The 18,601-nt window shown below is 38.6% G+C and overlaps 3 protein-coding genes and 1 long non-coding RNA gene across 11 annotated transcripts; 2 read left to right on the top strand and 2 right to left on the bottom strand.

The window, feature by feature from the left end:
* Positions 1-1,096: 1,096 nt before the first annotated feature.
* LOC107477782 (uncharacterized) lies at positions 1,097-1,471 on the bottom strand. Its single transcript, XM_016097852.1, has one exon. It carries the CDS (start codon positions 1,469-1,471, stop codon positions 1,097-1,099), a length of 375 nt encoding a protein of 124 aa, XP_015953338.1.
* A 15-nt stretch (positions 1,472-1,486) lies between these two features.
* LOC107477781 (uncharacterized) lies at positions 1,487-1,828 on the bottom strand. Its single transcript, XM_016097850.1, has one exon. It carries the CDS (start codon positions 1,826-1,828, stop codon positions 1,487-1,489), a length of 342 nt encoding a protein of 113 aa, XP_015953336.1.
* A 5,239-nt stretch (positions 1,829-7,067) lies between these two features.
* Positions 7,068-11,860, top strand: LOC127745810 (uncharacterized). 8 transcript variants are annotated; one of them, XR_008007396.1, is made up of 6 exons: positions 7,068-7,964; positions 8,048-8,169; positions 8,283-8,424; positions 8,573-8,656; positions 8,789-8,984; positions 10,909-11,859. It is a non-coding gene; the product is annotated as an uncharacterized LOC127745810 (long non-coding RNA). The 8 variants fall into 8 exon arrangements; XR_008007399.1 differs by having other exon boundaries at positions 7,068-7,885; positions 8,573-8,984; positions 10,909-11,860; XR_008007397.1 differs by having other exon boundaries at positions 8,573-8,984; positions 11,275-11,860.
* A 5,212-nt stretch (positions 11,861-17,072) lies between these two features.
* On the top strand, positions 17,073-17,804 carry LOC107477780 (uncharacterized). The gene has a single exon (XM_016097849.1). It carries the CDS (start codon positions 17,073-17,075, stop codon positions 17,802-17,804), a length of 732 nt encoding a protein of 243 aa, XP_015953335.1.
* Positions 17,805-18,601: the final 797 nt, after the last annotated feature.

Below are 18,601 nucleotides of genomic sequence, written 5' to 3'. Positions count from 1 at the left end.
ATTCCTAGCTGACAACGCGCACGCGGCCATATCTGTGCATACGCATACCTATCTTTTTGGCCCAAGACGCGTACGCGGCTGCTGCTCGCGTACGCATTACCCTCGAACAGAGAGCACCATATGCATATGGGACTTTCGCGTACGCAACTCTCCTTTTGCAAACAGCCTTTTTGCATACGCAATCCTTCACGTACGCATACTCCAATGGCACCTAGCAGTGCCTGCGTACGCGGCCTCCATGATGCGTACAAATTACCCTATTTTGGACTAAGACGCGTGCGCGGCCGTATGTTTGCGTACACATTTGACCTAGGCAGAGAGCACCCTCTGTGTATACGCTACTTGCGTATGCAGCCTCTACCCCCAACTCTTCATTGATGCGTACGCGCCCTCACCCATGTGTACGCATGGGTTCAAAAACCCTAGACCCCTTCTTCGTAAACCCTTCTTTGAACCCATGCGTATGCATGGGTGAGGGCGCGTACGCATCAATAAAGAGTTGGGGGTAGATGCTGTGTACGCAAGCAGCATATACACAGAAGGTGCTCTTTGCCTAGGTCCAATGCGTACGCAAACATACGGCCGCGCACGCGTCTTGGTCCAAAATAGGGTAATGCGTGCGCATCAGGAGGCCACGTATGCAGGCACTACTGGGTGCCATTGGAGTATGCGTACGTGAGAGGTTGCGCACGTGATGAGGCTATTCACGAAGGGAGAGTTTCATACGCGAAAGCCCCATACGCATATGGTGCTCTCTTCGAGGGTAATGCGTATGCGAGCATTAGCCGTGTACGCGTCTTGGGTAAAAGAAAAAACAGGTATGTGTACACATAGATATGGCTGCGTACGCATGGTCAGTTGGGAACAAAAGTTTTGTTCCACTCCCCAAGAGGCTACCCTACACAAAATATCACCAATTTAATGTTCTAAGGCCTAAAACAAGCAAAATAAAGTTCCTAAAGCAAATATTCACATAGACAAAAAGGGTCCTAAAAGAATCAAAGATCTAAAAAAATTAAATTCCAACCAATCCAAGCAAGTATTCACATGAAAACAAAAAAAATAGAAGATCATACCATGGTGAGGTGTCTCTCGCCTAACACTTTTCTTTAACGTCCTTAAGTTGGACGGTCATGAGCTCAAGACTCTTCTCCCCCGGGTGCATCCTCAAGAAGATATACTTCCAATTTCTTTGGTGACTTATAAACATTATACTTTTCACTCTGTGGCTATTCACTTTAAATGTTGCTCCACTTTGAGGATGGAAAAGCTCAACCACTCGGTAGGGCTTCACTTCTTTCACTTTAAAAGGCCCATCCCACATTGAGCGAAGCTTGCCCGGCATGAACCTAAGTCTTGATTTGTATGGAAGAACTTCATCACCCTCTTGGAAATCTTTCTTGCGAACGTGGTGATCAGGGAATGCCTTAGTCTTCTCCTTATAGATCCTTGCATTTTCATAGGCTTCCATTCTAAGGCATTCAAGTTATTCTAATTGTAACTTCCTTCCTATGCCCGTCTTGGTAAAGTCCATGTTGCATTGCTTGACCGCCCAGTATGCCTTGTGTTCAATCTCAACCGGGAGGTTGCACGTCTTTCCATAGACAGTCCGAAAGGGGCTCATCGCTAACGGAGTCTTGTATGCCGTCCTATACGCCCATAAGGTGTCACCCAACCGAGAACTCCAATCTTTTCTTTGTGGGTTCACCACCTTTTCCAAAATCCTCTTTATCTCTTGGTTAGATACCTCCGCTTGGCCATTAGTTTGAGGGTGGTAAGCAGTTGCAACTTTGTGTACCACACCATACTGTTTAAGCAATGCTTTCATCTTCCTATTGCAAAATTGAGTACTTTAGTCGCTCACGATGGCTCATGGTGACCCATAACGGCAAAAAATATTGTTTCTTATAAAAGAAACCATAGTGTTTGCATCATCAAGGCAGGTTGCAATTGCTTCCACCCACTTTGATACATAATCTACTGCCAAGAGAATGTAAAGGTACCCACTTGAATTAGGAAATAGTCCCATAAAATCTATGCCTCACACAAAAAACAATTCACAAAAAAAGCATTGGTTGTTGAGGCATCTCATCTTTTTAGGATGGATTTCTTGATTTCTGATATTGATGGCACAAGAGACAATATTGGTTTGCATCTTTAAACAATGGCGGCCACCAGATTGCGCAATCTAACACCTTTTTAGCAGTCCGTTGAGGGCCAAAGTGACCACCACACTTGGATGAATGACAAAATTCAAGAATAGATTTGAATTCTAACTCTGGAACACACCTACGAATCACTTGGTCCACCTTACGTCTCCATAGGTGTGGGTCATCCAAAATATAGTATTTGAAATCACTCCTCAACTTGTCTCTTTAGTGCTTTGAAAAATTAGGATGAAAGATTTTGGCGACAAGTAATTTTCCATAAGCGCAAACCAAGGAATGTTGTTAGCGATAGCATGCAAACCATCTAACGGAAATGAATCATCAATCAGGAATGGATCATACTTAATGTTTTTAAGGTGGCTCAAATGGCCCGCAACCAAGTTTTGTGATCCACTCTGATCTCTAATCTCAACATCAAATTCTTTTAAGAGCAAGATCCAACGGATGAGCCTAGGTTTAGATTGATTTTTCGTTTGTAAGTACTTCAAGGCCGCATGATCCGTATACACCACTATCTTTGAGCCTAGAAAATATGATCTAAATTTTTCTAATGCATAAATAACCGCTAGAAGCTCTTTTTCAGTAGTAGTGTAATTGGATTACACCACATCCAATATCTTAGAAGAATAGGCAACAATGTAAGGAAGTTTACCCTCGTGCTGTGCAGAGGAAGCACCCACAGCGTGATTGGACGCATCACACATGATCCCAAAGGGTTGTGTCCAATCCGGTCCTCTCACAATGGGGCTGTGGTGAGGGCTTCCCTTAGCTTCACAAATGCCTCTTTACAAGCATCACTCAAACTCAAACTCAACATCTTGTTGAAATCCTTAATGAAGCACCTATAAAAACCTACATGTCCCAGAAAAAGAGCGGACTTCCCTCACAGAAGAGGAGTAAGGAAGACTAGTAATAACATCAACTTTAGATGGGTCAACTGAAATGTCTTTTTCAGAAACATGTCCTAATACTATACCTTGCTTTACTATAAAGTCACACTTTTCAAAATTAAAGACAAGGTTAGTGTTAGCACACCTTTCTAAGACCTTAGATATGTTGTCTAAACAGCAATCAAAAGAAGTTCCGTATACATTATAGTCATCCATAAATACTTCCAAACAACTCTTCATGAGATCAAAAAAGATACTAGTCATGCACCCCTGAAAAGTAGCGGGTGCGTTGCATAAACCAAATTACATCCTTTTGTAAGTAAATATGCCAAAAGGACAAGTGAAAGTGGTCTTTTCTTTATCCTCAGGAGCAATGTGTATTTTGAAATATCCAGTAAAACCATCAAGGAAACAATAGTGAGATTTATCAGACAAGCGGCCAACATTTGGTTAATGAATGGCAAGGGATAGTGATCCTTTCTTGTTGTGGCATTTACTTTCCTATAGTCAATGCAAACCCGCCAAGAATTTTGTACCCTTGTTGTGACCATTTCACCATCTTCTGTCTTGATAGAGGTGATGCCCGACTTCTTAGGAACAACTTGAACTGGGCTCTCCCACTCACTATCAGAAATCAGATAAATGATGTCCGCATCAAGCAACCTTGTGATTTCCTTCTTTACAACATCAAGAATGGTGGGATTGAGCCTTCTTTGTGGTTGTCTTACCGGCCGAACTCCATCAAGAACGTGGGTTAATCCCCACAATGTCGGCTAGACTCCAATCAATTGCTTTCCTATGCTTCCTTAGGACTTCAAGGAGCTTCTCTTCCTCTTGGGTTGAGAGCTCACTAGCAATGATTATCGGAAATTTGTGGTTGAACGTGTGGTTTGTTCTCACCCCAATATCTTCCACCCTTTCAGTGACAAAGGTTTGAAGACTCAGTTCGAAGTTGCGGGCGATTATTGACTTTACTTATGGGCTAAATTACTTTCATAGAGTTCCTTCGCTTGTTGTTTAAAATTTGTATTTTATACAGAGGGATATATGTTGTATCTGAGCTTTGTTTTGATTTACTTGTATAAGACTTATTATTATTATTAATTACATGATTATTATTACTTGGTGGTGTGTGATGTATGATTTTAATGAGTTGTAAACAAGTTTTCCTGAATTTTTATCAAAGATCAAAATGCGACATCGCACTAAAGGCTCAATACTAAATAGTAAATAAGGAAAACAGGTTAGTAACGCCTTACTTTTGGTACGATCATGATGTATTGGAAGTTGGGTTGTTACATTATGGTATCAGAGCAGTTCATTCTAAATAGAGCCTTGGGAATGGACTGACTATATGCTTCATTGCATACTCCGAGTGTTTGTCATGTTATAGGTCTTGTCTGGATGACGAGAATTAGAGCTTTATGCACATGACTGTCTATTAATTAACGTTGTTAGCTTACCGTTGCATATCTGCTGATGTTAAGTCTGGCCAACTTAATGTTGGTGGATTATGTGTACGGAGAAGTTAACAAGTTATCATAGACAAAATAGAAGTAATAGGTAATGCGATTTATGGGGTTTGGGAAACGATAGAGGTTGCTTCTCGAGATTACTCAGTTACTTATCTTATTCTTTCATGGTTTGTCTTGAAATTCCTGTTCCTTGTGCATATGCGTACTCGTTTGACGTTGACTGCATATATCTGCTTACATTCCTTGGATATCTATCTTGTGTTATTTAAACTCTTTTCTTGACTCATGTACTCTTTGATGTGCTTTTAACAAGTTTGATACATCAAAGTGATCGTTGAAATCCTTGAGATTTTGCTGTTTATTAACTTGTCTTTCTTTATGAATTTTGAATTCATTTGAATCAGCTGAATGCTTGTTTGGTTGGACATGCCACTAAACACTATTTGAATTTCCTTTATCTAAGTTTCTTCCTTGAAATGTGATTTGATTTTTCCTTTCTAGTGCATCTTAATATTCTTGAATATTTTTAAGAGGTTGCGAACTCAAGTATATTCTCAGGTTTTTGTTTTAAACTTTTATTTTTAATAAGTTTTGATTTATTCTTCTGGAAGGTTGACATTGACTCTACATTTCTTTACTTAAGCTGTGCATCTCTTTGCTGTGATTTGAACTTGATTTGGTGCGACATAACTATCTCTTAAAGTTATAAAAAAAGCTTTTAACTCAACATACATTCTTTTAATTCAATATACTCTGCATTTTGTTGTGATTTGAACCCGTCTTAGTGCATAATAACTATTTCTTGAAGGTTTAGTAAAATTGCTTTTAATTCGGCCTACATTCTTTTACCGTACACATTGAAAATTTTGTATGCGGTTTAAAATCTGTTTGTTTGTAATGCATCCTCTATCCCTTTCTTGAGCAAAACTTTGTCTCAGGTTTCCTTCCAATCGGACCTCAGTTTCATGCATGCTTTGTTTTGTCGGTACCAAAATACTTTTCAAAGTATTTGAGGAGATATAATTTTGCCCTTAGCCAAATGAACTTTTTCTTTTTTGAATTTTTCATAGCTTATTTCAACTTGAATTTATATTGGAATAAGGCGAAGCTCATGCTTTTATTCTTTCAAAAGATGTTTGTTGCTTATCTTTTTTTTAGACTGTGAAATGGATTTTTCCGCAAGTTTTCCATTCTTTTATGAACAATGTATTCGAAAATATTTTTAATCGTACTCTTGAGTTCTGTGAGCTTTGTCTTGGGTTTAAGATATTCTTTTCTGTAAACCTCATGTCACTTTGACTCAGCTTGAATTTGTTTCAAATTAATGCACTGTTTTTCTTCGCATTGATTCTATCGAATTTTCTTGATTCAAGAGTTATCATTGAAGTTACCAATTGACTCCTTTCCTGCAATTTTCATTCTTGTGCATCCAATTTATTTGTAATTTCATTCATTCTTTTAAGTCCTTACGAGTACTGTCTTTGTCACTTATTCTTCTTTTCTTAAGTGTTATATCCTTCTGAATGAACTTGATGATTGCTTTAGAGTCACGTATGACCAATAGGCGTAGCAAGCGAAACATTAGTTTCTTTATAATGTTGTTCGTGGACGTGAAAAGGAGGAGCGATAAGTGTGCAACGTTATGAGGAGTTATGGGAGTTTTGTTCCTTGTGGAAGAGTTTGCGGGCGTTAGACTTGTGACCAGTTATGGAGTTGTAAAGTGATTGATGGAGTTGGAAAGTTGAAGTTCTGAAGTGGGTACGAGATTTGTGAGCGAACGTTATGTCCGCTATTTAAATACCATCATGCTTTGTAGCCTTTTATCACATTAACTACCGCTTTGCTTTGTGAACGCCTATCTTGAATTGTACCTTATTTTGTTACTTCAAGTTTTTGTAAAGTCTTGAGACCATATGACCTTTTGCATCGAGCCTATCTGGTACTTTCTGCCTTACACCATACCTTACCCCCTATATTTAAATCTTATGGTTATTCGATATTTGAACATTTATAGATATATGCTAAGACTTCTTACTTTTCTAAAAGTATTTGAAAGTACTAAGACTATGTATTATCTTATGTATTACTTTAATTTTCGAGGACGAAAATTTTTATAAGGTGGGTAGAATGTAAGACCCAGAACTTTAGAAAAATCTTATTATGAGCTTATTTCAAATTTATTTATTTATTAGAGATTTTTATTTTCAGAAATTATTTCATTAAGAATAATTAAATCAAATTTTGATAATTATGATGAATATTTTACTTAATTTCATAATTATTGAGTTATTTTCCACATTTAAATTATAACGTTAGTAGTTATGAAATAATAAGAATTTTATATGATTTGGACTAATAATCAATATTTTAAAATATTAGTACTGATGTTTTGGAAAATAAAAAAATTAATTATATTATCTCTAATTCTTGGATTTAAACAATTTATTAAAAATAAGTTATAAAATTGATGAACAAATAATATTTTTATACATAATTATTGTTGGATTAAAATTTATTTTTGATTACTATATATTATCCTTATTTTTATTTAAAATTACAAAACTACCCTTAAACCTAATTTTACCTAAACCCTAATTTTAACATAACAAATCCTAACCCTAAATTCCCAATTAGGAACCCTAACCCCCTCCTGAACACCACACAGCCTCACCCTCCCTCAATGTAACAAACACATACACGCACACTGAAGAAACGAGAACCAGAGAGAAAGAGATCAGAGAAGAGAAGAGGAAATCCGAGAGAGAAGAAGCGCGCCGGTGGAGGGAGGAGCTCGAGCCATCTTCGCGAACCGTCGCTGCCTCGAGCTGTCATCCTCGCCGTGAATCCCGTCGCTCTTGTTGCAGCTGCCCGCGCCGTCGTCCTTGCCACGAAGCCAGCACCGCCGTTGCCATCATTGAACGAGAAGAGGAAGAGGCTCGCAGTGGAAGAATCGAGAGAGAACCTGACGCGAAGAGTGGACGGTGCATGAGAGGGAGACAGAGGTCGCGATGGAGCTGTCCCGCCGCCTAAGCCGTGCCCTACTACCGTCGCCGAGCTTCCATAGCCGCCGCGTTTCACGGCAGTTGAGGGTCTCTCCACCACTGAACCTCGGTCGATGCTATTGCCACTGCACACGAGAGGAAGAGGAGCGATGAGACAGAACTCGACTGAGGGAGAGAAAGGGGGTCGTCGTCACCAGAATCCTTTGGCGCCACCGTCGTTCTTGTTGGTCATCAGAGAAAGCAAGTTGTTGCCACCATTCAGGTCCGCTGCAGTTTCTGTCAGAAGCCACCATTGGAATTGTGAACAGAGGTGAGGAAAGAAGCATCTTCTGCCACTGCCACGGTTGCTGGTGAGTGGTGCATTGCCCTCAGAGTCGGAGACAGCATCAGTCTTCTTATTCTGGTTCTGATTCTCTTATTCTTGGAACTGTAACGCTTTAAACCCTGTTCTATTTTCATCTTGTTCCTTTATTTTCTTCCTGGCTTAATTGTAGGATGGATTACTGTTTTAGTTGCTGCTAGTTTACCGTTCAAAAAGGGCATAATTGATGCTGAGGTCGTTGTCGTTCTTGCTCTGAGAGAACTGGTGTTACCATTGCTACTGCTGGTTCTGAATCTTATTACATTGATTCTGGTCTGCTCTTCTCCTTGGTTCTGATCTATTGGCACATTCTATTTTGTAGCTTTTAATTTCCATGTTCTTGTTTTAATCCAATTCTGGTCTTTGATTCGTTTTGAATCTTTCAGAGTTGTTTGATTTTGATTCATATCCAATTCAAATCCTTGTCTTGTTGCAACCAGTCACTGCCATAAGAGATTGACAATGTTGTTGTTTCGGTTGCATGCTTGCTGCTGCCATAAAATTAAAAGAGGGGAAGAACGCAAGATGGTGAGTGTCTTCTTAACCATCGCCGTTCCGGTTTCGATTCTTTCATTTTCAAAACCGTAACCCCTTTCACTCTTGTTCTGTTTTAAATTTTGTTCTCTGCTATGTTCCTATTTTACTCATGGTATCATGTATCTCTAATTTAATTTAGCCCCTTTGCTTCACCTGTTTGTCTACTGCAATCATCTGGAATATTGGCGTTGGTGCTATTACGGATCTGTTAGAGTTGCTGTCGGTGAGTCCGATGCTACTTCTTTATTTTTGGAGTGATCTTTTCCTTGATTACGGTCTATTCACACATTTTTATTGTTACTGTTATGCTTGTTCTGAGTCGATTATGGTATATACCTTGTTTTGAAATCCCCAGCGCAGTAATTGCTTTTAATTCCTATCCGATCTGGATCTTCTGTTTTGCTGCAACTATGGTTACCACTAGTTGCTATCCTGATTGTGTTAAAATGCAAGGCTGCTACTATGGTTGAACTTGTTGAGTGGTTAGTAGTTGTCTAGCCAGCTGTCTCGCCGTAATTTCGCCTCCGGTTTCTTTTAATTGCGACATTGAGGTAGGGGTTTGTTTTAATAAGAAAATGTTTTGGGGTTTTGAATACCTGATGAGTTTAGTAGATTAATGCAAATAGATTAATGCCTGTGATGTGAATGAATTTTCTGTTGAGATTGATATGTTGTGTTGTTATCGAATTGGTTGATATCTGGATTTTTGGATGAAATGAGTTGAATCTTTGGATTTCGGTTTTCTTTGATTTAAAACGATAATGATTGGTCTTAAATGGCGAATTTGAAAATATTGACCTGAAATGTTGGTTTTGTTAGAGTTGAAGTTGAAAGAGGGGACTCGTGATGGGTGGCAAACTCTAGTTTTTAGGAGAGGTGTTGCAAAAATTTTTCTAAAGAATTCAGAGTTGATTATTCTTGCATTTTTGGTAAAATAGATTGAATGCACTGATTTTGGAATTTGGATAGAAATTGATAATAAATGGTTTTGAATAATGGATTTGGAATTGTTAAATTGAAAGGCTAGTTTTGGTTGTGTTGAGGATTGAAAAGAAAGGACCCGTGATGGGTGGCAGACTTCAGTTTTTAGGGGTGGTGCTGTCGAAATTTTTTTTTAAGAATTTGGAGTTGATTTGGTTAAGATTTCAAAAACGGATATTTTGAGGGATTTCAAAGAAATTTGGATTTCTATGATTTGATTGATTTATGATTTTAACTCATTTGATTTTTCATAATACCGGAAAGAGATTTTTGTTAACCAGTCAAAGACTTAAAAACAGTAATTTAAATATAAATTCAAGGGTTTGGGAATAGGAGTGTGAGTTTGAAGGTTATGCTTGAGACTAAAAGTGATTGTGATGATGAATAGTAATTAAATATGATGATGAAGGATGACGATAGGCGAGTTTAATAATATTGAGATTGAGAATGAGATTGAATACGAGATTGAGAATGAAATTGATGATGAGATTGATTATGATTATGAAATGATAGTGAATATGAATTTGACTGTGATATGTCTCCGGGTAAAAGGCAAGGATACCGTGTAAGATGCAGTGGTGTTATCCACTTGCTGCGGGTATGAATTGTGAATAAATTGATGTATGGAAATGAATTGTAATGATAATGAAAATGTGTATCTGAATGTGAATCCGGGTAAGATGCAGTGGTGTTATCCACTTGCTCCGGGAGAGTTCGAGGCTTCGGGTAAGATGCAAGGGCTGTGGCGTTATCTCACTTGCTCCGTGTTTGGTGTTCCGTCCACGGTTAGCTACTAGGACTTGTCGGGTTGGCTTTATAACCGACAGATCAGACTCATCAACCATAGGGCAGGCATGCATCATTTGCATTCGTGTGTATTGTTTGGGTGTGAATCTTATTTGTGGGTTTGTCTAATTGAGTAATTGCATCTATCTGATAATTGACCTAATTCCTCTATTTGTACTCCCTAATTGTGTATTCATTACGTATTCATTACTTTGTCTTGTCTGTGTTTGACAACTGAGAGGTTCCTCATGTTAGTGGTGGTGACGCTGAGGGTTGTACTTGATATTGATAATGAAATGTTTGCTGAAAATTGAGTTTAATACTGAATTGCTGAGTGCAATACTGATAGACTCTGGTAATGGAAGGAGATAGGCTGAATGGAGTGTTGGATGAAAACTTGAGAATGTATGTTGTAACTATACCCGGTTTCAAATTTGAGTGGAGTAGGTTATTGGGTAGGAAGCCCTTTTGATACGCTTGTGGTTCTTTTCAATATTCACCGTACTATTTTGTAAACTAAAGAAGATTCTTTATGGCTTTTCAAAGTAATACTTTCTATAAGGCATTTTTCAAAAGGTTATTTCAAGGATGAACTACTTTTAAAATGAACCTAATTCTATTTGCAAGTATTTCTTTCCTCTGATGGTATTCCAGTCCTTACTGAGAACGTGTGGTTTGTTCTCACCCCAATATCTTTCACCCTTTCAGTGACACAGGTTCGATGACTCAGTTCGAAGTTGCGGGCGATTATTGACTTTACTTATGGGTTAAATTACTTTCATAGAGTTCCCTCGCTTGTTGTTTAAAATTTGTATTTTATACAGAGGGATAGGTGTTGAATCTAAGCTTTGTTTTGATTTACTTGTATAAGACTTATTATTATTATTAATTATGTGATTATTATTACTTGGTGATGTGTGATGTATGATTTAATGAGTTGTAAACAAGTTTTTCTCACTTTTTATCAAAGATCAAACCGCAGCATCGCAATACTAAATAGTAAATAAGAAAAATAGGTTAGTAACATCTTACTTTTGGTACGATCATGACGTATTGGAAGTTGGGTCGTTATAGGGCAGGCGGTACTCGTTGAGGCATGCTGGAAGCTTCTGATGTTGCGAAGATCTTTACCTTTTGGGTTTATTTTGGTTACTTGTATATGCTTAGATATTCATTATCTCCACCTATTAAATATGCTGTATTAATTCCTCTTAAAGGTGACTTTGGAGACTCAGGTTTTTGTAACTCTGTATTTTGGGTTTTCTTTTGGGTTTTCCTATATATATCTATATATGTATAACTATGTGTTCGGATCGGTTTGTCTTTGCGAGCCGAGTCTTGAGTTTTGTTACATGTATTTTGGAACTCTTAGTATATAAATTCGTTAGCTTGCTCTATCTTGCTTATGTTACCGTACACGGAGTGTTACGCTTTTCAATTTAACAATTTTTGCTTTATCCTTTTCTTCAATGGCTCCTAGTTATAAACCTTCTTCATTATACTATATATTAAACTTTTCTTTTAGAGGTCGTAGTGCCTCACCACCTCTGCTTTACATCCTAGGTGTAAAGCTTTGTATGGTAGGTGATGACCGGAATTCACTACCCACATATAATGAATCCGTTCTTTGGCAAGCGCACCAAATTGTCGTCAAGTAATAACTCACAATTGAGTGAGATCATATTAACAGAGATTAATTGGATTAAGCAAGAGTAAATATAAGAACTAAAGATAAAATAAACATTGGGATCAAGAGATATTGCATTCTCCGGATTAATTGATTTCATCTCATCTTCAATCATGCAACTTATTGACCTCTTGGCAATCATGAGTGATTGAGTCCCAATTCCTTGGTAACTCAATCTCCCCAATCTTGATCAATAGCCAATTCCTTGGTCTAGTTGTTCATGAGAGAAGATGAAGCTTGTTTCCTGATTATACCACACATTCTCATAGGTCCAAGTAATGGGTGGATTATATGTCACCATATCCAAACACCAAAACCCAGATTCTACTCAAGTGTGAGAAGGAATTTCAGGCATGGTTTTATGATTCCTCTTCCAAGGTTTACATAAAATCCAATTTGCATTCAACCTCTTTCTCAAGATGATTGAACACTAACATTAAAACAAAATTTCTTCTAGCAAATCAAAGAAAGATGAAGAGAAGAAGAAGAATAAAAACAATCTAATCCATTGAAAAATAATAGAGCTCTCTTTCCCAATGGAAAGAGTTAGTGATTCATAACTAAAATATTTATAAGTAAGAAAGTGGAAGAGGATAAGAGAATGGTGGAAAGGAGGGTCCGAAGACTTACTCCTCCAAATTGTCCAAAAGATCTCACAAAGATTCCCCAATTCTATGAAACTAAGGCCTTTATATAGGCTCTCCTAAATTACAAACTTAAATAAAATTGGAAGCAAATTACAATGAAATAAAAATAAACTATTCTAGATGCTTTTTGTGGCCTTGATTGGTTGACAATAATGGCTTGAATGAGAGTTGGAGTGGGCTTGGTTGAAGGTTAGGGGCTGCAGGAAGAAGCTGAAGTGCCATGCCCACTTGAATTTGCTCTTTAGAGTATGACCTTCTTTGCCACGTTGAAAGTATGGAGTTGTTTGCGCCTCAAATTGAATGTCCACTATGAAGTATTATATAATTTTAGAAATTCCTGGATGTTAGCTTTCCAACTCTTTTGAAATCAACTCATTTGGATCTCTGTAGCTCAAGTTATGTCTATTTGAAGGTGACTAGGTCAGTCTGTCAAGTAGCCCGGCGTGCCACGCCCACTTCTGGCGTGCCACGCCCCATATGTTATGAAACTGGCATGCCACGCCCTCAATGATGCACCAAAATCTCCTTTCTGTCCATTAAAACTGGTGTGCCATGCCCAGAATTCCAAGTGGCATGCCCATTATGAAAATAAAGCTGGCGTGCCACGCCTTCAATATCAAGTGGCACGCACAGATTTTGCACCGCTGAAATAATGGCCTTTTTCACCTCTATTTTTAACATCCACCATAAAATATTATATATCGTTAGAAAGCTCTTGATGTCAGCTTTCCAACCCCACCAAGATCACCTCATTCGGACCTCTGCAACTCAAGTTATGCTGCATTGAAAATGAAGAGGTCAGGCTGGTAACTCTGTAGTGACATATTTTTCTTCTTGTATTTTTAGGGTTAATATCTTCCTCAATTCCAGTGTCCATTATAAAGTGGTATATATGGTTGAAAATCTATGGATGTCTACTTTCTAATGGCACTGGAATCACCTCATTTGGAGTTGTGTAGTTCAAGATATCTTCATTTGAATAAGAGGAGGTTAGGCTGGCATATGCCCCGGCGTGCCACGTCAATGTTTTGGCGCCCGCGTGCCACGCCAATGCTTTGGCGTGCCACGCCCATAGTGGGGCTCAAAATAACTCCTCTAGAACTTAAGCCTGGCGTGCCACACCCAAAACACCAACTGGCACGCCCTCTTTGAGACTTGTCTTCACAAACTTGGCGTGTCACGCCCAGAGCTCCAAGTGGCACGCCCATTGTTGAGAGTGGGTTCAAAAGCTTGGCATGCCATGCCCAGAGCTTCAAGTGGCACGCCCAGCTTCACACGCCTAGCTTTATTTGTTATTTTCTTCTCCTTTTATTTCTCTTTTCACCTAAAATTCAGCACAAACCCATTTCAAAGCAATCTGCCATAATATATATCATTTGGTTCATGAAATTGCATTGATTCAATGAGATTATGCTCTTTCTATGGTCCTTTTAGATAAGAAAAAGGGTACATGATGCGCAGTCATCAGTAGGGTGTTACATTATGGTATTAGAGCAGTTCGTTCCTGTAGAGCCTGAGGGATAGACTGACTATGCTTCTGAGCATACTCTGAGTCATGTTTATGTGCTATTTAGCATATCTACCTGATATACATAGCATAAAGTTATGAGCATGCATTTTGAACTTTGAAGTACTAGACTTGCGATATTGAGATTGATCACCTTGATATCACTTGTTTGGTATGAACAGGAACCAAATGGCGACTCGTGGACGCGATCACGGTTGAGGGAGAGATAGGGCTAGTAATACGGAACTGAGAATAATCCCCATCGTCACAGATGAGGGATTCTTAGTGAGGCAATAACACAAACACCTTAGTAGCAAAAGAAAATAGAAAATTAAAAGAACTTAAATGAACAAAAACAAAAAAAAAGTGTTTAATCTAGATAATCAACCAACCGGTAGTTTGTTAATTAGAATTAATCCTCGGCAACGGCGCCATAAAACTTGATGACGGGAATTCACTACCCACATATAATGAATCCATTCTTTGGCAAGCGCACCAAATTGTTGTCAAGTAATAACTCACAATGGAGTGAGATTGTATCCACAGAGATTAATTTGATTAAGCAAGCAATAGTTGATTGATTATTCTAGTTAGACGATTCAATTTTGAGTGATAAGCAACAAGAAAAGTAAATGACATGAAAGTAAAAGTAAGCAATAAAGTGAAAGAAAGTAAATGGCAAGGGAAATAAAGTATAAGAAAGTAAAGTACCAGAATGTAAAGTGTAGAAAATGTAAATAAACATAAAGTAAATAAAAGAAAGAAAGATAAAATAAATATTGGGATCAAGAGATATTGCATTCTTCGGATTAATTGATTTCATCTCATCTTCAATCATGCAACTCATTGACCTCTTGGCAATCATGAGTGATTGAGTCCCAATTCCTTGGTAACTCAAGCTCCCCAATCTTGATCAATAGCCAATTCCTTGGTCTAGTTGTTCATGAGAGGAGATGAAGCTTGTTTCTTGATTATACCACACATTCTCATAGGTCCAAGTAATGGGTGAATTATATGTCACCATATCCAATCACCAAAACCCAGATTCTACTCAAGTGTGAGAAGGAAATTCAAGCATGACTTTATGATTCCTCTTCCAAGGTTCACATAAAACCCAATTTGCATTCAACCTCTTTCCCAAGATGATTGAACACTAACATTAAAATGAAATTCCTTCTAGCAAATCAAAGAGAGATGAAGAGAAGAAGAAGAATAAAAACAATCTAATCCATTGAAAAATAATAGAGCTCTCTTTCCCAATGGAAAGAGTTAGTGATTCATAACTAAAATATTTACAAGTAAGAAAGTGGAAAAGGAGAAGAGAATGGTGGGAAGGAGGGTCCGAAGACTCACTCCTCCAAATGTGTCCAAAAGATCTCCCAAAGATTCCCCAATTCTATGAAACTAAGGCCTTTATATAGGCTCTCCTAAATTACAAACTTAAATGAAATTGGAAGCAAATTACAATGAAATGAAAATGAACTATTCTAGATACTTCTTGTGGCCTTAATTGGTTGATAATTATGGCTTGAATGAGAGTTGTAGTAAGCTTGGTTGAAGGTTAGGGGCTGCAGGAAGAAGTTGAAGTGCCATGCCTACTTGAATTCGCTCTTTGGAGTATGACCCTCTTTGCCACGTTGAAAGTATGGAGTTGTTTGGGACTCAAATTGAATTTCCACTATGAATTATTATACATTTTTAGAAACTTGGATGTTAGCTTTCCAACGCTTTTGGAATCAACTCATTTAGATCTCTGTAGCTCAAGTTATGCCCATTTGAAGGTGACTAGGTCAGTCTGTCAAGTAGCCCGGTGTGCCACGGCCACTTCTGGCGTGCCACGCCCCATATGTTGTGAAACTGGCATGCAATGCCCTCAATGATGCACCAAAATCTCCTCTATGTCCATTAGAACTGGCGTGCCATGCCCAGAATTCCAAGTGGCATGCCCATTATGAAAATAAAGTTGGCGTGCCACGCCATCGATATCAAGTGGCACGGCCAGGTTTTGCAAATAATGGCCTTTTTCACCTCCACTATTAACATTCACCATAAATTGTTATATATCGTTGGAAAGCTCTTGATGTTAGCCTTGTAACGCCACCAAGATCACTTCATTTGGACCTCTACAACACAAGTTATACTCCATTAAAGATGAAGAGGTCAGGTTGGTAACTCTGCAGTGACACGTTTTTCTTCTTGTACTTTCGGGGTCAATATCTTCCTCATTTCTTGTGTCCATTATAAATTGTTATATATGGTTGAAAATCTCTAGATGTCAACTTTCTAATGGCACTAGAATCACTTCATTTGAAGTTCTGTAGCTTAAGATATCTTCATTTGAATAAGAGGAGGTCATGCTGGCATATGCCCCGGCGTGCCACGCCAATGCTTTAGCGTGTCACGCCCATAGTGGGGCTTAAAATAACTCCTCTGGAACTTAAGCCTGGCGTGCCATGCCCAAAACACCAACTGGCATGCCCTCTTTGAGACTTTTCTTCACAAACTTGGCGTGCCACGCCCAGAGCTCCAAGTGGCACGCCCATTGTTGAGAGTTGGTTCAAAAGCTTGGCGTGCCACGCCCAGAGCTTCAAGTGGCATGCCCAGCTTCACACGCCTAGCTTTATTTGTTATTTCCTTCCCCTTTTGTTGCTCTTTTCACCTAAAATTCAGCACAAACCCATTTCAAAGCAATGTACCATAATATATATCATTTGATTCATGAAATTGCATTGATTTAATGAGATTATGCTCTTTTTATGGTCCATTTAGATAAGAAAAAGGGTACATGATGCGCAGTCATCAGTAGGGTGTTACATTATGGTATTAGAGCAGTTCGTTCCTGTAGAGCCTGAGGGATAGACTGACTATGCTTCTGAGCATACTCTGAGTCATGTTTATGTGCTATTTAGGATATCTGCCTGATATACATAGCATAAAGTTATGAGCATGCATTTTGAACTTTGAAGTACTAGACTTGCGATATTGAAATTAATCACCTTGATATCACTTGTTTGGTATGAACAGGAACCAAATGGCGACTCATGGACGCGATCACGATCGAGGGAGAGATAGGGCTAGTAATACGGAACCTGAGAATAATCTCGCGAACTTTACGAATGCCCTAGAGAATATGGCTGCTACTATGCACGCTACGGCTGCGGCATTAGGGAATCAAGTCGGTAATGGGAATGGCGGTGACAGAGAAAAGGGGCCAATGACCTTAGCAACCTTCCTGAAGGTAAACCAGCCCATCTTTAGAGAGACGACGGACCCCACAGAGGCAGACAACTGGTTTCAGGCGATGGAATGGTCTTTACAAGCACAACAAGTTCCTGAAAATCAACGTGTTGAATTTGTAACTTATCAGTTAACGGGTAAAGCCCAGCATTGGTGGCAAGGTACGCGACGCTTGCTGCAGCAAGACGACATTGCAATACCTTGGAATGCCTTTCAGTTAGAATTCTACAAAAAGTACTTCCCCAATTCAGTCAGGACAGCTAAGGAGCTTGAATTGTTGCAATTGAAGCAGAGTCAAATGTCTGTAGCCGAATATACAAACAAGTTTGAGGAATTATGTCAATTTTCCAAGATTTGTCAGGGTGATCCGGGAGACTTTGAGGAATGGAAGTGCATTAAATATGAAGGAGGACTCCGGAGTGACATACTGAGTACAGTGGGCCCGATGGAGATAAGAGCTTTTTCAGACCTGGTAAACAAGAGTAGGATTGCAGAAGAATGTTTAAAGAAGGCTGCTATAGAATGAAATGATGGCCGGGAATTTCACCGAAGGGAACATAATCAGAACTTCTCACCAAGGGGCTAAGAATTTAAGAGAAAAGGAAAAAAGTCAGCGGCTTCTTCAGATGATTCAAGTTGTCAAAAATGCGAAAGCTATCACCCAAATAGGCCGTGTCATTTTGGTTCGGACTTATGTTATAAGTGCGGTCGTCTTGGGTATATATCCTGGAACTGTCCACAAGGGAGAACTCAGGGTGCCGGTCGGTCACCAAAAGGTGGAGGTAATCGCGAAATCGCTAATGTAATTTCAATTATTCTATAAAATATTATGACATTGCGTTTATTTTTTACTTTAGATAGAAGTGACAAATTAGGATTTAAGGTAATTAACTTAGAACCTGTAAATCATGTTGCCTGTATGCGAAGTTTGTATTCGTAGGTTTTGATGAATGACAAACCAACAAACGACATGAAAGACAAACCAACAAACAACTTGAATGAACAAGCATGATTGAAAGATCAACCAACATTCAACGTTGAGGAATGAAGAGTTGAAAGCAACACAACAACAACAAGAAACTCAAGTCCACAACATTTGAAGACAAGTATAGTGTCTTAGGACTTAGGTAACTTCTTGTTAAGAACCAATTGCTAAATCTCTCAACACACACTCACAAAATGTTTTGATGCACATCTTGCAATTCGATGCTAGCCAAATGGTTTAAAACTTGTTTTCAAAGGTACAAAAGCATAGGAATTGACTCCAACAAGTTTGAGATCAATCCTAAGTATTTTGAAGTGATTTTAAGCCATTCTTTAAGG

Source organism: Arachis duranensis, chromosome 3 (genome assembly GCF_000817695.3).
Source record: "Arachis duranensis cultivar V14167 chromosome 3, aradu.V14167.gnm2.J7QH, whole genome shotgun sequence".
In the NCBI taxonomy this organism is placed as follows: Eukaryota; Viridiplantae; Streptophyta; class Magnoliopsida; order Fabales; family Fabaceae; genus Arachis; species Arachis duranensis.
Note: the sequence above shows the minus strand (reverse complement) of the source record. Positions and strands in the feature narration are given on the sequence as shown.

What these genes read in the sequence shown, in the direction of transcription:
- LOC107477782 (XM_016097852.1), bottom strand. Translation starts at nt 1,471, where the DNA reads ATGGAAGCCTATGAAAATGCAAGGATCTATAAGGAGAAGACTAAGGCA.
- LOC107477781 (XM_016097850.1), bottom strand. Translation starts at nt 1,828, where the DNA reads ATGAAAGCATTGCTTAAACAGTATGGTGTGGTACACAAAGTTGCAACT.
- LOC107477780 (XM_016097849.1), top strand. Translation starts at nt 17,073, where the DNA reads ATGGCGACTCATGGACGCGATCACGATCGAGGGAGAGATAGGGCTAGT.